Source organism: Xiphophorus maculatus, chromosome 14 (assembly GCF_002775205.1).
Source record: "Xiphophorus maculatus strain JP 163 A chromosome 14, X_maculatus-5.0-male, whole genome shotgun sequence".
In the NCBI taxonomy this organism is placed as follows: Eukaryota; Metazoa; Chordata; class Actinopteri; order Cyprinodontiformes; family Poeciliidae; genus Xiphophorus; species Xiphophorus maculatus.
The window spans coordinates 15,857,447-15,876,643 of record NC_036456.1 but is presented as its reverse complement, the minus strand read 5'-3'; the positions used below and the strand labels follow the sequence as shown (position 1 = coordinate 15,876,643).

The 19,197-nt window shown below is 37.8% G+C and overlaps 1 protein-coding gene across 8 annotated transcripts in view; it reads left to right on the top strand.

Moving 5' to 3' along the window:
- Nucleotides 1-19,197, top strand: part of kcnip4 (potassium voltage-gated channel interacting protein 4) — a 163,570-nt gene that overhangs the window by 125,894 nt on the left and 18,479 nt on the right. The window contains exon 1 of one of the 8 annotated variants that reach the window (XM_023347144.1): nt 5,311-5,884. The exons of the other annotated variants lie outside the window; for them this stretch is intronic. Within the exon in view, the coding sequence (XP_023202912.1) occupies nt 5,773-5,884 (112 nt within the window). The 5' untranslated portion in view covers nt 5,311-5,772. Of the gene's footprint in view, nt 1-5,310; nt 5,885-19,197 lie in introns of those variants that run through there. 8 annotated transcript variants of the gene reach the window in all.

Below are 19,197 nucleotides of genomic sequence, written 5' to 3'. Positions count from 1 at the left end.
ATTTTATATTTATATTTATATTCATATTTTATACTGTATTTTATTTTTATTCTGGAGTAACCTCACAACATTGAAAGCTCAAAACACTGTCCTGAGCCGTATGCAACGAAATTTCGTCCTGTATACCCCCTGTGCATGCAAAACGACAATAAAGTCAGTCTAAGTCTAAGTCTAAGTCATATATTCAGCTTCTTAGTCCTATGAAACTTCTGCATTAACCTTGATTTGTGGCTGATGTTAAAAGGTTTTGTTACTATTTTCTTTATGTAGTTAGTTTTCCTACCGACCGATCATACAACAATAACACATGGACTATCCTCACACACACACATACACATCATGGACTGTTTTCTTCACACACACATACAACCTGTAAATTTTATCTGCCATTATTTATCTATAATCCATTCCCTAACATTCTTGTATAATCTGTATAATCTGTGCATATACTGTAGCTCCCATACTTATATTTATACACAATATCTATATCTCTTGCTATAACCCCTTATAGTCCATACATACATAGTCTTGTACATCTGTAAATAAATATTATATCTCGTAGAGCACTTCTGGATAGATGCAAACTACATCTCGTTGCTTGTACTTGTGACAGTGCAATGACAATAAAGTTGAATTCTATTCTATTCTATTCTATTGGTTGAGAAAAATGAGAGTATGCTTAGCCCAAACAATCCAACAACAGCAAAAAGAAAATATTCACAAACATGAGGCTCCAAATCCAAGAGAACAAAGTAATATGAGTTTGAGCTGCTGACTGGTCAAAAATATTGACCATATTGTCTAATCTAAAGTAGACTCTGGCCTGTATGGTAATCTTGAATAAAATTACCCTGGTCTTATGATGTCTTGGTGTTTACATTGTACAAAATTATGTAACTATGTATTTCCTTCCAAACAGAGACCTACTGCTGCTTAAGCGCACATACAGTGACAACAATTCTATCCATAACATAAATAATTTTAATTTAATAAATAGGTTTAAAGGGGAGGTATTATGTAGTTTACTTCACAGTTACACACTGTTGATCTCATCGCAATAAAAATGCCTCAATGTTTCTGCTTTAAGTGACAACATTTGGAGTACTTTCAGCTCTGTTTTACTGCAATCACTTTCTATACTCTCTTTAAATGAACATTTTCAGAACTTTCTTACTGTACTTTTTTACAAACCAATAAATTGACCTGGTCAGGCCTCACTTTAACAGAGAATTATATGAATTAAATTTATTTTAGAAATACCTTATTAATCCCAGAAGGAATTTAAATGTTATAACTCACATTATGAATTTGTTTTAAGAAGTTGTAGATGCTGTGGGGGGAAAGGATCCTCCTGTAGCAGTCAGGTATACAGCGAAGCCTTTGAGAACAATCTGGTGTTGTGTAATAGTCTCATAAAGAGGATGTGGTCTGTAATTTCTTATTTTATGAAGAATCGTCCTTTTCACAAGAAGCTATCAATGTTCCCCACTAGCCAGCCTTCTTTATTAGCTTGCTTAGCCTTTTTAAGTCTCTGGCTCTGGTGCTGCTAGCCCAACAGACGATGGCACGGGAGACTACACTCCACAAGATCTGCAGTATTTTGCTGCAGACACTGACAGTCTGCTTCTTACTTTAATGTAGACATTATTATTATTATTTGTCGCAGTTTGGAGTGGACCTGTCCTGTTTGGACAAACACAGGACGGACTGAATAATGGCAGTGTACTGTAGAAGACGACCAGCAGCATCTGTGAAATGTTGCTTCTTGATTTGCCAAAGGATGAATAGTCTCTGCTGGGCATTCTTCCAAGCTTTGTCCCTGTGTGAGGACCAGCTCTGGTCCTGAGAGAGAGGTTTCTAGAAGCTGAAAGTGATCCACAGTGAATAGGATGAGCTGAAATCAGTCGAGTAATCCATGTTCAGGTTTTCGTCCCATTTATTGTTTTAGCATAAAAAAGGGTAAAGAGATGAAAATGACAAATTTTTATGTGCAGAGAGACAATTGTCGGCGTGAGCCCACAAATAACTCAGTGGTATCAGTCACCCCATGGCACTCCATGCCTGATTGCCCATGCCGCTTCACCGAGGGTTGCTTTGGTTCACAACACATAATTGCCAACCCCCTCGTAGGCGCCACCTCTGTAAGTATGACAACCTCATTTATTTTGCGTTAGGGAAAAAAAACAGACTGGATGCTTTCTGCTGCTTTGCATGCCTGAGCAAACCCCCTACAGGTGCCACCTAATTATATCAAACTTTGAGCTTAAGCTGATGTGTAAACAACAAGACGACCTCATCTCTGCTCGTCCGGCACACCAGCTTCACTTTGATTGATGATGCTTTTAATGAAAGCTACTTTATTTTTGCTGGAATAATTTTTTCACTGAGTGTTGCTCTAAGCTATAGGACAGATAAAACTTGTTGAATTATGGAAATTGAGTTGTTTGGTGGTACTTAGTATCTACATTTAGTGGCTGTGTGGAACAAAATAATACTAGAAGTTAAACACCACAGTTTATTATAGCCGTAAATAAAGGTAGGTATAAAGCTAATGCTGCTCAATTTAGGTTTTATCTCAATTTTCTGCTGTTTTCCTCAAATTTGCTTTCAAAATCATACAGAAGAAACAATGTTTGCAAGAAAATGGTGATTAACAGTAGTTCCCAGTATTTATTGCATTTAATGTACCTTCTGTTCACAGGAGCAATTTGTTCAGAAGAATGTGGTTTCAGATTGGTTTCTACCTGCCATGAAAAGCAGAATAGTAAAATATCTTGGTTTTGTGAGTGAAGCTGCTGCTGTGTGTCTAAGATAAAGGACTTGCCCAACAAATGGAAACATGTTGGATTTCAGTGTGGTTTGATTGCAGGAAAGTTCAAGTTTTCATCAGTCTAATCATTCTTACGTGAAGAGTTTTAAATTGTCATACTTAAATGTCACAATGACTGATTATTTGACATAAAATCTAACCTTAGGTCTTTTTGTGTTATGTTTTAATAAGCCTTTCAACACAACCTGGCTCGATGTAATTGCAGCCGTCCTCCCCCTTGCTAAATGAACTATTTGTTGTAAGCAAATTTGTAGATGGCAAAAGTGCCATCTATGAGAGTTCTGAGGTGAAGACCTCTGCTGACCCAAAAGAACACAAAGGCAGATGACTTTTGTAAAACTGACAGCATTTCAAAAAATGAAACTCGTAGTGTTGGATTTTATAATCAGATGTATTTGCATAGCGAAAAATACTTAAATCAAATTTTTCTTACTGCTTTTCCATCCAGTGTAGGAGTCCTAATACTTGTCCCTTCAACAACTAGCAGGGAGAAAGTCTTTTAAAGTAGTTTTAAGCCCCAGTGTTAGACTGCACCCAGAAAAAGTTACAGTTCAGGTGTTTTCTGCACTATCCGGTGCATTTCTTTACGTTTTTGTTTTACTTCACCTCTTCAATGTGAAAAATATTTGATCAAAGAAAAGCAGAATCCAACCTATCTTGCATTCCTTTGTGTGATGTGGTTTGGAGCGTAGACCAGGTCTGGGCCGCTGAATGTAAATAAAATGTGTTTGTTAGCTTTTCCATCCATGCATCGTTTATCACAGGGCAATTGAATAAGCGGTGAGTTACGATTCCTTTCAGGGAGGCAACATAATATTCTGCAGTGATGATTGCAGTTAAGCTGGGAGGTTTTTTTTGCATTTTACAACAGGGTTGTGTGACTGAAGCAAGGATGGGAAAGCAGAGCAGTCAAAATAATCAAATAGAGTGCAGACATATTGTTGTTCCAGCCATAAAGAGCTACTTATTTTACTCAGAAAACATTAAAAAAAAGTTTGAAAGTATGTTTTAGATACTTTTAGAAATGGTGCATTGCAGTACATTGAAATATGAATAAAAACTTCAAATTTCAAGTTGCTGTTAACTTTGATTATGTTTTTGTAACATGTAATTCTTTGTTTTTGGTTTGCCGAGGGAACATACTTACATTGTCTCTGGTTCCAGAGAGGTTTAATACAGTTGGAGCCCACATGCTGTGGCTCTCGCAGCTCTGCAGTCTGTTCCTTGTGAGTGGGGTTTACTTCACAGTCATATCCACGCCGAAATTCTCCCTGTTGCTTCTTCAAGTGTTTTTACCAAGATTTTTTTTCCTTCTACTAAATTTTCCTCTAATATGCTTTTGCACTGTGAGCTTCTTTAGCAATGGCCTGTCTTTAGTCTATTTCTCCTTGTGAAGAAAACAAGAAGTAATAGAACGGCCATTGACCAGACAGTCGGTGGACGCTGTCATCGACTGTCTGCTGAGTCAGACATCTTCCTTCTGATGTTGACTGATGTTGGGTCATAACATTTCTGTTTTAAATATTCCTTTTTATTGCCCTCGTCTAATATTCAAATTGCTGACAACCTGCATTTTGGGTTTTGTACAGAATTAAGTCATCAACATCAGAACTAACAGGAAGACACACTTGGCGCGTGTCACTTTATGACTGTAATGCCATGTTGGACGTTTTTGCCTTTTTAACAGAATCTTTAAATTACATTACTTTTCTGTAATATTCTCATTTATTAATATGCACATGTAGAGAAATCACTGTGGATTAGGAGAAAACAGACTCTCTGGAGAAGGCCAGCAGATGGTAGTATTTTCTCTCCTTTGTTGCCAAATACTAACCACATAAATCAGCCACTTTCTCTCATTGAGCCACTTTCTGTGTCTGGTTTTCCTTTTCTCTCTGCTTCATGCAGGTGGACTTGAGGTAAAGTCAGCTGTTTTAATGAAACCTGTTTCAGCAGACACATTCTGACTCACCTCGGACATTTTTTTCCCCCAAATATACACTTTTTAAAAAATATTTTATTTTTAAATGTGTTTGTTTGCTCTCACTTTGAGCTTCCTTTTTAGATGAACTGACAAAAACATTGTGTTATCAACTGCTATAAGTGAGTTGTGCATGATTGATTAACATGCACGCTTTTCAGAATGGTCTGTCTGTTCAAATGCAATTATCGTGCTCACTTTCATCTTTTTGTTCCCTGTTTTCTGCTTCCTCAGTCCTTTCTGCAACCACAGAAGCGCACCGTTTACTTGATTTATTAATATGGCTAAACAGCACAGTAGTCAACGATGATATTATAATCTTGTGACACTTTCTGGGCTCCCTTTCATATTTCAGGAGCTGCAGTTGAAGTTAATTTAAGCACTTCCATAGAGAAGTTCTTGCAGAGCGCCTCTTGCCGCTGCCCTCCCTTCACCGCTCCCTCGCTCAAATCCACTCCCTCTCATCTTCCCTCCCCTTTACATCGCAGAGAGGCAGGGTGTTCGCGTGGAGGAGCAGCAGAAAGCCATAAACTGTCAGGAAGGAGCCAGATTTTCCTCTGTCCTGCTTTTACACAGCTGCCACTTCTCTCATTTGAGGGGGAAGACGTGGACTTTTAAGGTCATCTATTCTAACTTTTAACCGACTTCTTTGTGAGTTTATGATTCTTCTTGTCTGGCTCTTAACCGGAAGGGAGTGGGCTCGGCTTAACCTGACCCCAGACTGGATTTAGGGAGCAGAGGGGTAGAGGGAGGTTGCTGGGACTCGCCCGGCCGGTGCTCGCAGGCTGGGGCAGCGCTGGAGTGGGTGCAGGGGAACTGGAGTGCAGGACCGGGTGGGAGTGCTGGTCCTGGTCCTGGTCCTAGTCCTGGTCCTGGCGACGGCTCGGAAGGGGAAGAGGCCGGCTCGGGCTCCGGGTTTGGGTCGGGGTATGGTGGCCCAGAGTGGGCGGAGGGTGGAGCGATGCTGAGTGCCATCTGGGAGACAGAAGGACTGCAGACGGTGGGCATTGTGGTGCTAGTGTTCGCTTCCATCAAGCTCCTGCACATCCTGGGGCTCATCAGCTTCTCAGAGGGTAAGACTCAGAGGATGAGGGCGAGAACAAGGGACTTAAGGAGAAAGATTGAAATGAATGTAAACACTGCCACCCTGGATTCTTGTGTGTTTCTTTAAGTTATAGGGTTTATTTGTTTTTTTTAAATCCTCAAAAATATGCCAGATTTATAAGAAGCAAATCATCTTTTATTTTAATATTAAAACAGAAAATGTGTCAGAAATCCTGCTTTCTTTGAGCTTATAATGTGCCTTGAGGTGAGAAGTTATCCTGCAGATCCAAACTCTTGAGAATATCCTAATTTTTAGCCTTTTTTTAAAAAACACTTTGCAAAGTTTTCAAAACCAGCTTCCTGGAGAACTTCTCAATAAACATGTTTTAGATTCGTCTACTTAGAATGATACATCAAATGCTGCAGCAGCTTTAAGGACCAAGCTTTTGTGACCCGAGCTGAGAGACGTGTTTTTATGGAGCTATTTCAAAAGGAAAGACATTTCATTGAAACTCTTTTCATATGCTTCATTAAACAGATACAAGTTGCTTTCCCAACATATAGACTTCTGCAGGGAGCTAACGCTTGAGCTAACTCCCTCCCTGCTTCTGTTTCGCCTGTCGACGCGATCCGTTTTTCACACACGTCCCAAAGTCTCATTACTTTCAGAAAGTCCCTGAAATCATGGAGCTTGGCAAGCAGACGGTTGAGGAATTGATGTCTGCATGTGTTTCCAATCATGTCATCTGGAGAAAGAAAACCGGCTGTGGAATAGAAAGGGAGAGAGTGAAAGATGAGGAATGGGGTTTAAAACGAGTCTGAAATGATTTTTCACTGTGAGGTGAATAGTTTTGAGTGTGACATCACAGATCTGTTTAATAACAATGGTCTTAAGGTGATTTAATAGTAAGTGTGATTAAAAATCAAGCCAAAAGTGCTTAAAAATATAATCTTACTACTATGTTTACTGGAAGTATTTCAGTGGCATAAAAATGGGACTTTGATTATATAGATTTCTTCAAATGGTTCTTTTATGCATATTTAAAATGGTATTTTTATTTTATTGTAGGTAATTTTCTGTTTTAAAGAATTTACAAAAAAATATTTCTGGTCATTTTGTCTTACTTTTTTAATCACTCAAGTAAAAGATAAAAGACTTTACCATTTTGTTCAAACTTATCTACTCTTCAAAGGAAATTTAAGTCTCAGCATTTATTATATGTTAATAATACCCAGATTATATTAGTTTGATAGAAACTGTAGTGTCGGCTATTTTGTAAAAACAATATCTTAACACAGTATCTCTCTCCATTAAATGCTCATATTAAAATTAAAATAACACATCATCTACATTTTTACAGCTCATACATCTTTAGTAAAAAGATGAATTTATTTTATTGCTGCTTATGTATCTCTATCAGTAGATGTGTCAGTAACTATGACAGCTAAACATCACATATGATGGACATTTTGATTTTCTTAATATTATGGCTATGTTTTTGTGCATGGGATATCGATTGTGGATGATATGAATGAAGTTGCAATGACTAAGCTTCTGGCGAACATATTTTAATGATCAAGTCCTGGTCTGATTTTAAATATTGAGGTATATTCAGTTTGTCAAATTGTTGACTACATCCTCATGTTCATGTTGTTGAATTTCTCTAATAGGTTTTATATTTTATGTAATGACAGGATTGACCTGCCAACATGGATGTTAAATATATTAAAATAGAAAATGTTATTTCACCGTAACGCATTTATTGCCACCAGTAACAAATTCATCTCTGTCATTTCTTGACTTAGAGTTTGCAGACATTTTAACTTTGTTGATCATTTATACATGCACAGTTTTTCTTTACAGCTCTACACACCTGAAGATTCTTGATTTTGCTTTTATGGTCTCATTTAAGTGTTTGAAGCATAGCCAGTATTTTGCAGTCAGTGTTTCGCATTTCTAAAGACATTTTTTTAGCACACTAAAAACTGGCTTTTTAAACACTGACTCGAGTCAACACTGATTGTTTTCTGAGCCTGAACTCCCTGTTAAAATTGCAACACAGCATCTTAGTGGAATTTAAGCTTGAACTTTGACTAGGACATGGAAAAACCTCTTGGGGTTGTTCCATGTTGGACTTGTTGGTCTGATCTGGAGCTTCATAACTAAAATACTTCTGACCAGAAGGTCAAGAAGACATTGTGCTGCAGGATTTGCTGGTGAAGAGCAGAATTCATACTTCCATCAGTTACAACTGCGGTTAGTTTTAAGCACAATTATTTATGTTCTTCACTTATCCATAAATCCAAGATTTGTGGCAACATTACCTTGTGTCGTACCTCAGAGTTTTAATACCTTTTTGTTGTTTTTATTCAATCCCCTATGGACACAGTTACATTGAAAATGCATGCTCTGCTTGGCATTCACACTGAGCGATGTGTGCACAGCTGGACGCTGCTCAGTCCGATCACGTCTCTCCACTCTCGGCCACCTGAGCAGCTCCATGGGGGCCTCTGGGGGGAAGAAGATAGTACTTGAAAAGACTCAGCGGAGTAAATGTTTTAGGGGGCTTCACAGCTGGGCTTCAGATTTGAAATAGTAACAGCACAGAGGCAGCAAGCTGAAAAGCATGTCCCCCATGTGTTTTACATTGCTCAGATTACTGTATAGCGTCAGTTGGCTGCTAAATGAAACTGTACGCTTTGTAAAAATTGAGTCAGAGCAGATAAGCACATTGAAATTCCAGCAGGGATTTTCCTCTGTTCCTCTGCTGCAAAGACTGGAAAGGAAGTTTATCATCAGCCTCTCCCTTTCACTGACATGCTTTCATTTTCTCGGAACCTTAACAAGGTCGTTGCATCAGACTCTGCACTCACCAAAGCGTTCAACTGTAAATACAGGCAGCAAAAGAGTTTATGCTCCTGCTGCCTGCCTTACGAATGGTGTTAAAAAGTAATTGTAGCTTGGTTTTCCTTAACCTGGTGTGGAAAATGATACATGAATGTTTTTGTTTGTTTTGTTTTGTTTTTTTACTGTTTACCATTTACTTAATTTTTCTAACATGTTTAGAGACAGTCTATCCTGTTTGTGTTTGAGTGGGTGAGACGTGGAGATCGACGAGGCAACCAACCCCGGTAGATTGCCATTTTATTTGTGTGCTGGTATTAGCATGAACACATGTTCAGAGGTAGATAGTAACACAATGTACCTCTGGGAGTAGTTTTACTGCGTTGTACCTTTCACTTTACTTGAGTGAAATTTCTGAATACTGTATCCAGTGCAAGTAGTTTCACTGAGTAAAGAGCCAACATGTTTTGACCTAATATTCACATCAAAGTGAGATCTCTTGCTTATCCATGAGCTTTGTTCTTCTGTTTTATTCTATCTGAGTATTTTGTGCCACTTTGTGACACAATAAACACCATATACATTGTCACAAGGAGTACTATAACCTACATACTGTATACCTGCATTCATACTACAAATCTACTGTAAATATTAGAATGGATGGCTACTTTTTATGCTTACTCAAGTCAGAGAAGAAGGAAATGAAAATAACCCGAAGAAAAAAATAAAAGACAAACTGTCAACACAGTTTTTGAATCCATGTTATCTTTGCCGTTTGGGTACAGATGATGAAAACCGTCATTCAGGACTTGCAGCAGAGTTTCTATGACCAGAAATTTTAATCCGTTTACCATTTACTTTTTCAGCGTTCAGTCTGGTTTGAAAGCCTAAAGACTAACTTTTTAATGCAACGAGACTGAGTGGTCTTTTTTGCTGCTGTTTTCTGGTATTTACCGTGATCAAGCAGGTTTGATGTGTGTCACAGATGATCAGATCTTCCTGATGGTACGCCCTGCAGTCGCTCTTTGTTTTGTCTCAAACACAGTAACCCACTGTGATCGTCACGCTGTTCATGTTCAGTTTAATATTGTTAAAAGTAAGCAGTGTGTGATAGATTTCAGAACCACTACAATAAAACATCAGAGCCATGTTTTTTCATTTTGTTAAGTGCAGTTGCTGCATTTTTATGCGATTGTTTCAAGTCGAGCTTTAATCATTGTAGTTGAGTAAGCCGAGTTTGCTTTTAATATTTCAGCTGTTTGTATTCACCATGCATCCATCAAACCTAACTGAGGATGTTTAGCTTGGCAACACATCTTGCTTAATAAAAGACTTAAAAACAGGTAATTGAGTTTAAGATGGAGTTAGTTTTTTTAGTTGTTGTTGCAAGCAGCTCTCTTACAGCCTGCAAATGTTCACCCACGAGCCAATCCGTTTAAGGATTTTTCGACAAGCTCAATTACCCTTAGGCTATTTTCCATGATGCCTATTTAGAGGAGCGATTTGACCTTTGTCTGAGCGTCCTGGCGGCAGGTCCCTCTGGAGTCTTCAGACACATGAAGGACATAGAAAGAAAAAAGCAAATTGAAAGGAAGAGACCTGTCAGTTTAGGTCAGGAAAGAGAAGATGAACATCATCATTCAAGCAGTCAGTTTTGATTAAAACATTGCGTATAATATATTCCGATAGGGGAGGAATTTGAGATGCATCAGAGCCAATTATCTAATGTGGAAGATTGCAGAATCCCGAGCTTGTCTTTAAATATTTAGTTCTCGACCTAGTGACTACATAAGAAATATTTGAATTTCTACGAATAAGTTGCTCAGCAAGTGGGCTTATGACAATGGGTTCTTCATATAGTGCATGGTCCCTATGAATACATGTTTTTATTTTTTTTTTCTATATGCCATTGCATTTAAAGCACAATCTGGAGATATTTAACATGAGATTGGTTTTGGAGTTTAAGTTGAGCTTAATTCATACCTCATGCAGCAGGTGTAGATGAAGAAGATGTTTGTGTTCTTAAAGGTGTTGCTGAAAGAGAAACCAGTCAAACCTTTCACCACCTTAGAATGGATTTATTGTTTAGCTTCTATCAAGTCTCCACAAGCAGGATCATCATTTAAGACGCCCATTGTGTTAATTACGTGGCGATATGAGTAACCTTGTTGCCACATAAATCAAGGAAGAATATTCTCCATATTAAACCGAGGACATGGGTTCTCATGCATAATGCAGTAATCATTGGCCTACCTTACTGCTGATTATGATCTGTGTTTTTGTCTAGATGGGCCGATATTTTACAGCCCACGCTGTTTTTCTGTAACAACGTGAAATAAGAAATGTCATGAAATCTAACGTGAAAAAAAGTGGATGGATATTAAGTTATTAATCTGGTGTAATTAAAGTTTTATCAGCAAATCAAAATGCTAATTTTCTACTTTGGGCAACTTCTACTTCTCTGTAAAGAAGAGATAACCATAAAAAAGAGAAAGGAAAATTGCAGTAGTATTGACTGGTGTTACAGAGCATAAATCAGGCTGTCATCTCGCACCTTTTCTTCACAACAGTAGTGGCAATTTAAAAGCCTCACTGTCAAACATGTAATAGAGGCCAATTCACCATCAGGGCATTTTAGTTTTGCTTTTGGAGATTTTTGACTTACGATTTTCCACATGGAAGCTGCGTTGTGCCACTCTGAATGTAATTTGTGTCTTTTGGTAGAAAATCGACGTGATGTTCTGAAGGACATTTTTTGGGATCTCAAGCAGTTCTTATGGAGTGTAAACACTGTTCTGTCCTGTCAAAGTAAAATGCACTTAAGTGAGTGGAAAGGTTTATTCTCAGCCTCTGGAACAATGATGACACACTTGAAAGTAAATCAGACAGAATGCCTCTTTCTTTATAAATCAGTTTTGTATTGAAAGCACTAAACTCAAGTTGGACAAAACATCTTCCAGCGATGTCCTCTCTTTCAGTCTTGGAAATAATTGTGTAAAGGGCAAAGAACCTTCCCCACTGTACCTGCTGAAAGGTTTTTCATTGACGGACTATTACTGAAGCACTTCAACTTGACAAATTATTGCAATTAAAATCATAGACTGTTCTTTTCCCTGAGATACCAAGAAATACTTCCACTCTCTGATGGTGTGTCATTATGGCCAGCATAAGCGTCCACGTTTTCTCATAAGGAACCTTGAAGCCTAGTCTCTGGACCATTCTTCGGTAAAGTTAGTCTCACACATCTGAGAATAAATGATTGCTTTTCTGTCTTAATGCCTGCCGTAAGCCTTAAAAATGCCATTTTGAAAGCTCCCTTTCCAAATTTGTGTGCTCAGAAGAATGCGACGATTTATCAATGCTTTGAAGACCAAAAACTATTATTACAACTGTACAATTCAACAGTTAGTCAAAAGAAAAATTGCTGTGATATTTTATACAAAAGGTTGAACGTCAATGTCTTCAGTAGAAAAAAAAAGAAATGGCAACAAAAGACCTCCAGCCGTCTATTTTCTATACCCACTTATCTTTGCAGGATTGGTCCCTGTCTTTTGTGGTGGAAAGTGAAGTGCCATATTCCCAAGTTTTGAAAAATCTGGAGAATTTTTTTTTTTTAATTAATAATTTTCCAAGACTGAAAAAGTTTTTTTTTTCCCTTACCTCATATCAAATATTTATACATTTAATTAAAATATATTTTTGGCCAACTGTCTGACATTAATTCATTTTTAGGTCAGTTTGGATTCCAAAAAGTATTTATAGTCCACAGTGTGATCAGAACTTTTCAATGGCTACTAGCAAACACTGACTTTGTCATCCATAACTTCATAACTGTTTTTGACTTTAGGGCCATAAATCATTTAAGCACTAGCTTTAACTTTATGGGTGATTTTCTGAAATTTTCCCAATTATTTCCACGCAAAGTTTTTTACCCATCATGTTGTGAAATATTTATCCAATATTTCTTGCATCAAAACATCCACCTAACATAGTGCTCTCAGTTCGGATAACATTCCAAGGCATCCAAAATGTAGTGATGGCCAAACACCTGAATTTTGTCTCAAAAACGTAGGTTTTAATACTTGATTTCAATTGCAACCTGCAAACTGGCTTTTTATGCTGCTGTTGCAGTACTAGCTTATTCCTCTCTACTTGGCCTTTCAGCTTGTATATTTGTTTCACTGTGGATAAAGACACTAATCTTCAGTCATCGTCAGTTGATTGTTTTGTGGTTGACACGCACATGTTGTACCGAAACACATTCAACTCTGGGGACACAGAACCAGGAAACAAGTGGTGGTAATTGCCTCTTTCCAGTGTTCCCACATTCTAAGTTATAAAATTTGCCTTTCATCTCATCTCTGACTGTAGATGGCGAGGAAGAACATTTTGTGTCCTAAGATAAGTAAATGTGTCTTAGCAAAAATCTACACTTGCATTTGTGATCTCTGTAGTTTTCTCCATTTGTTTGGTTTCAGAACAAACCAGAGACTCTGCTTTCCTTTCCTTTCGATCTGTCAGTCAGATGAATAACCATTTTATTCTCAGAGGTTGTTTTTATTAAATAAAAGCAATGATATATCGCTTTACCAGACTGCAGTCTCTGAGGTTTATTTGTTTAGGGGTTGTTGTTTTTTTGTGGCCCACCAAATGGGAACAAATAGCATATCTGTATCCTTCTCCTCCTTGGGTTGTCTGATTTATCTGATCGTGAAATCAGGCTTTCTTATTACGCAGCTCCTCGCTATGTTCAAATTACTTTTCTCATATCGCCATGAATGAATGTTCTGCTCCAAAAAGCCAAAGTGTCGTGTCTGCTGTTGTCATCTTTGGCGTTCTGGATTTTTGGCTGTCATTTATCTCGCAGTGCAAGAAAGTATTTTGCACAGCGATAGAGGAATTTATTACATTTCAGGACAGTCTGTCACTGCAACGAAGCCTGCTGTTTTATCTTCTGACTGTAAGCAGATCAGAAGAATCCAGCTTTGCCACAATGCTTCACCTATACTCATACTTTCAAACACCCCTCATTAAATTAAACAGATTTGTACTGGGCTGATGCATTCTGTGACATAGTTTTGCATTGCTTGCAAAAGTCAAAAAGGATAAAACATGCTGATGGTTTAAATTCTGAACAGAAAACACTTTAATTGTCACATTATTTCCGTCTTTCTGGTTTACCTACAAGTGTAAGCGGGATTTACGTAATCATTAGATTTCCCCCTTATTATGTTTAATGCCTGAAGCCGAGGGATCATCTGTGAGAAAATGCCTGGTGTTGACAGAGGCTTTCTGTGAACAAAAAGGCAATACAGGCTCCGCAAAGAAAATCCTTCCCGTTTTAGCACTCATCATTGAGACCGTTTGTGCCTGTAGCGCCCGTGAAACATCAGACCTTCAGGTCACTTTGATATCACAAAGAGATAATTCTGTCAGTGCAGGTTGCCAGACTCATCAGCTGCTTCTGGTTGAATTTCATCTAATTGCAAGCTGCCAAGTGTCTGTCACATTTCCTCCTTTTTTTTTACTGAAAAAGTAAACAGCATTTTGAGTAAATCCTGATTTTGCTGTTGGTGATTCGGTTAGAATTAATTGCACCAGATGGTTTTGCCTCTGCATTTGTGCATCTCGTCATTGGACAGCATGGCTTCCTGCAGAAGCTATTGCTAATGCCGAGTTGACCTTTACAGAGATGGTGGAGTCTAAATTAAAAATCGAAGCTCTATTGACGACTGCTTCATTAGCTTCAGGCCTAAATATCATGCAATCAAATAATTTTATTAAGTTCTGTTGTTCTGGTTTAATGTGAAACATGTTGGACCAAACCAAGTAGCTGCTTTGGAGCCAATTACTCAACATTGATATAAAAAAAAAGAAGAAAATATAATTTTGATATCCACTTGATTTTGCAAGTGCAGTGACTTTGTCAGGAAGCAACTCTGATTTTGACTTTGATAATGTGTAACTGGGAGCTTGATGGAGAAAAAGAAAGAAGCTGAGATATCGACTTTCATACCTGATTCAGAACTACTTAGATAAAATAATTAATCATACTTGATATTTCTATTGAATTAAAAGCAAATTGAGTTTTTTAAGTTTCCTTTCCTAAAAATAGAGCTGAAAATGGCTGCTGTAGCAGATTGCTTCAATAGTCCCAGACAGGAATATCTAAGTTAAGTTTGCAGGGACATATTTTCAGTCTCTGCAAACTGAAAATATGTTTTTATTCAAGACATTTATTTGTGATGCGAAATGAGACAGACATCTGATAAGATATTAAAATAGTTGCAAAATGCATATCACGCTTGGAAAAAAAATTATGTACACATTAATGAAAGTCATATACCAATAATTATTTATATACTCTTGATAAGAAGCAAAAATATATTTATATAATTTTGGCATTGCAGCAATCAGACCTTTCCTATAATTTCTCACCAGCTTTTTACATGCTTCAACTAGGATTCTGATTACTTTGATCTGATTATTCACCAGTTAAAGTTGTTATAGTTCCTAAAGTTGGAAAAAAAAAAAAGCAGCAAGGAAAACAATTGTTCAGAAGTTAAGCTGCTAACAAAAAATGCAGTCTTTTCAAAATCGACGTCCAAAAGTACTCACTGGCGGCCAACTCTGTGCTGAGCAGTCCCTCCCAGCTGCAGTCAGAGCCTCATTGGAATTATGTTGTAAATTAATTGTACATGCATGAAGCTGATCTGCTTTTGGTCCTCTCTCAAACGGGGTGGATGTAAATATAAAATATGCCTTGTTAAAAAATATTTTTTTTATACTAAGATAAATCACTGCTTAGTAATATTTGATATTAATGTTTAACTCATTGTTATAACAAGGTCAGCCGACACTGTCAGAAGTGAGGTTCTTTAGGAAATTTTCACTTACTGCAATGTATTGCAAAGACGTTTTTGGCTGCCAGTGCTTGTAATCTGAAGTCCTAGAAAGAAGCTGAGAGATGATTTGTGCCAACAATTCCCAAAGCCTGATTACAAAACTCATCTTGGATGATGACTGTGGTTTGTGAAGTGCCTAAAGGAAATGAAAACATCAGGTTAGCACAAAACAAAAATTATTGAGTCTTGACACATTTAAGTCCTGAACACATCTAGGACAGCTAAACCACCATTATAATATTCTACTATGTTTTCTTAGCTCACCCTTAAATGGAAATGAGCACCAGAGTGCCGCGATGAGGCCGATACCCTCAGAACCTCAGCTGGTTGCTTCTCTGTGATTCACTGCCAGAACTCAGAACCGGCCATATTAGGAGTGAGCCCAGGTTGAGATTAGATCGGTTTGTCAGCATCAGTGGGGTGAGGTGTCATCAGGAGCATATCAAGGGCTCACAGCTTTTTGCTGTGTAAATGTCAGAAAACCGATTCCCTCCTTCGGTTTTTCGTGACACAACTCTAATTAAAATATGACATTGCAATTGGAGACAGGTTCATTTACTGTTAAATCTCTTCAGATCTTAATTGATTTTAACACCACCTACGTATGTAGCATTAACGTCACAATGTTACAAGTAAGTTTTGTATTAATGTAAAGCAAACCCCTCATAATGACATTGCTGATGTCCAGAAAGTTTCTAAAGTTTCACACTGAGCGAAATGTTAAAAGTAAAGACTTAACTAACATTTTAACTTAAAAAAGGAAAGGAAACTTTTTTTATGACTTCAACTCTCCTCTGTTCTGTATTAAAGACTACTCCAGTGCTTATTGTATCTTTTATTAAAATGATTGAACATGCGACTCCACTCCAGACTTGAAATGAAAGTATAAGAGCAGCTCTCTGTTGGTCAACGGTTCATTCGGTGAACATGATTTGAGCCCCGGGCTGAACCAAGGCCACTGTATTTACTGTATTGAGCTCATTCATTTTTTTTCCGCTGCCCTCAGTATTAATACATAATATGCAAGAAAAAAGAGGTTTAAATCTCAAGCTGAAGCTGCAAGCTCAGCAGCACCGTTCATCAAGATGTGGACGTCGACATAAGCACTGATCCAAGATTTATTGATTTTTAAGGAGCTTTTTGAATAATTCTAGTTTGTGCTCGATGTAAATGTATGTATTATTTAAAAGCCACTCTTTTCAGGGGGGTTGTGACATTGATTTAAGGCTTGTAAGGTTTTACCCTCCAGCTCAACCTTACTTTTAAGAGCTGATTTATGAAGCTCTAGAGAGTAACTCAGCCAGGATGGGGAGGAAAGGGGAAAGTTCTAATGCCAATATTTTTAGGTTTTAAGGCAGTTCTGTTGGCTCGTTGGAGAAGATGACACCGGGTGGTAGACTACTTTATGGCTATAGACCAGAAAGCTAGTTACACTGTGTCCCATGGTAATTAGATTTTGCTGAGAGATTTTTCTTTGTTTAAGACCCTCATGGGGCTCTCGCAGCCTCATTCTCTCGCAGCCTCATTCGCTGCATGGCAGAATGGCTGGGGCAGCATTGTTGCTTTGAGGTAGCTGTGAATTATAAATTTGATGAGCTGCATATTCTGCTAAAGCGTCCAATTAAAGAGCTGCCACTCAAAAAGGTCCAACGATCCTTTTTTTTTTTTTCTTTCAAGGAAGGCAAAAGTACAGCATGATATTTGTTTGCGGCTCACAACTACATAATTAATAAATGTTTAGAATTTGATCACCCTTAACATGGATTCTTCAGGACAACAACACCTTTTGTGCCATTTTGCATCAAAATGGAAAGAGTATCAGGGTACAGTGATTCTTCTTTGTCACATGTTTCTCAGTAAAACAAACAAACTTTAGATGACCAGTACTGTTTATCTGCTCTCATGACTGCCTTTATCAACCCCTGAGTGACTGAACTTTGGCTTTATTTCTCTCCACCTATCAGTCCTTATTAGAGATGCTCCAGTCAAATTTATGTAGGTCTATTCCAACTTCTGATTGTTGTAATGCTCTAACCTGCTCATAAGGATTTTAGGAAATGCAGATTTACTGTATCTACTAGAACTAAAAGTAGTGTTTTTCAAATTACTTCTCAATTTCTTGTTCAATTTAAGATTTGTAATTTTACAACAAAAATAAATAAATCTTTGAAGAAGAGATTACTTGATCTAAGATTTTGCCCCAGATAATAACCTGATCCATTTAAGGCCTGGCATTTGTCAAATTATCAATCCAATGTTATGTTGGAGTAAGTCGAAATCAAAGCCAAGTAAAGGCTTCATTAGTAATTACATGAGTTTCATTAGTATTGTGATATTTTGTTTATCTCACTCACCAATGGATGACAAAGTGTTAAGGCCATCATAGATAAAAGGAAAAAAATGTACTGCTAAAAACTGAGAAGTTTTGAAATTAATTTCACATAATTTCCAAAAAAAACTAGGAAATTCTGCAAAGTCAGAAATGAGCACAAATCCAAAATAAACGAGTGCTCATTTTGGAGCGCATGTTCCCCAATGTGGAGAGGTTGTAGACTTTGTTCCCCTTCTTTGTTCCTCCCCGTTCCATGTAAGTTTGCTATTTAATAAAGGCCACTAAAACAGAAACGGATTGTAAAGTCAGACATTTACGGCAAAAAGTGATAAGACATGTAAGACTGAAGTGATACATTTAAGAGATTTGGGCTCTTCCTGTCTCACAACAGCATCTCCTGGGTGCAAACTCAGTGTTTGAGGGATCCAGGGTAGAAGCTGGTGTGTTGAGTTATCATCTAGGAGATCTTGAAGTCTCCAGATCTACCACTTATTCTCTTTTGCTACAGATGTCTAACTTGTGACACTAAAAATGGCTAACTTTGAATCATCCTCTCTCAGTGGGAACTTATACACCGAAGAGTGTTGTAGTTTTGAACAACCTGTCAGTATGATGTTTTGGCCGGCTGAAAAAGGCTGGGTGTTTGGAGATTCTGTCAGGGCCAATTCATATCACCAACTGAATTTTCATTTCACCTTCATGAAACCGAGTGTCCCTGGTATTGGTTTGGCTTTTTGTCAACCGCCCTGACTTCAGTTTTTTTAGCAGCAACATTTTATGCAACATTTTTCTTCTAGCCTCATTGTTTGCAGACACTCGTGATCTCCAACCCTGCCACATCGTCCTTGAGCTCTAAATTTGAACGGATGTCCCTCTGTAGTAACCTAATGCTTCTGAGTACAGCCAGTCAGCTGTCAAGACTAATATATCTTTGTTATAAAATGAACATCTGTCCAGTTCAGTCTCGGTGAAGGCACTGAGACGTGTCCTCTCCAATCAGGTTAGAAAGGAAAGCTGGCAACGAGGTAACGGGAACCTATGAGTTTCATCCACTAAGCTTTGGAGTTACTGTGCTATTATTTACTGTGCTATGAAGCAACCTTCAACTGAAGTAAAACAACTATCTTTTAAGGTAGAGAAGTTTGTTTAACAGTTCTGTTCATCATTATGAAGACTGTGCCAGTCCCGATTCTGCTTTTAGTCTGTTGTCACGCTGAGCAGGACCTGCAAAGTCTAGTTGTGTTGGAATGAGAAGCTAGT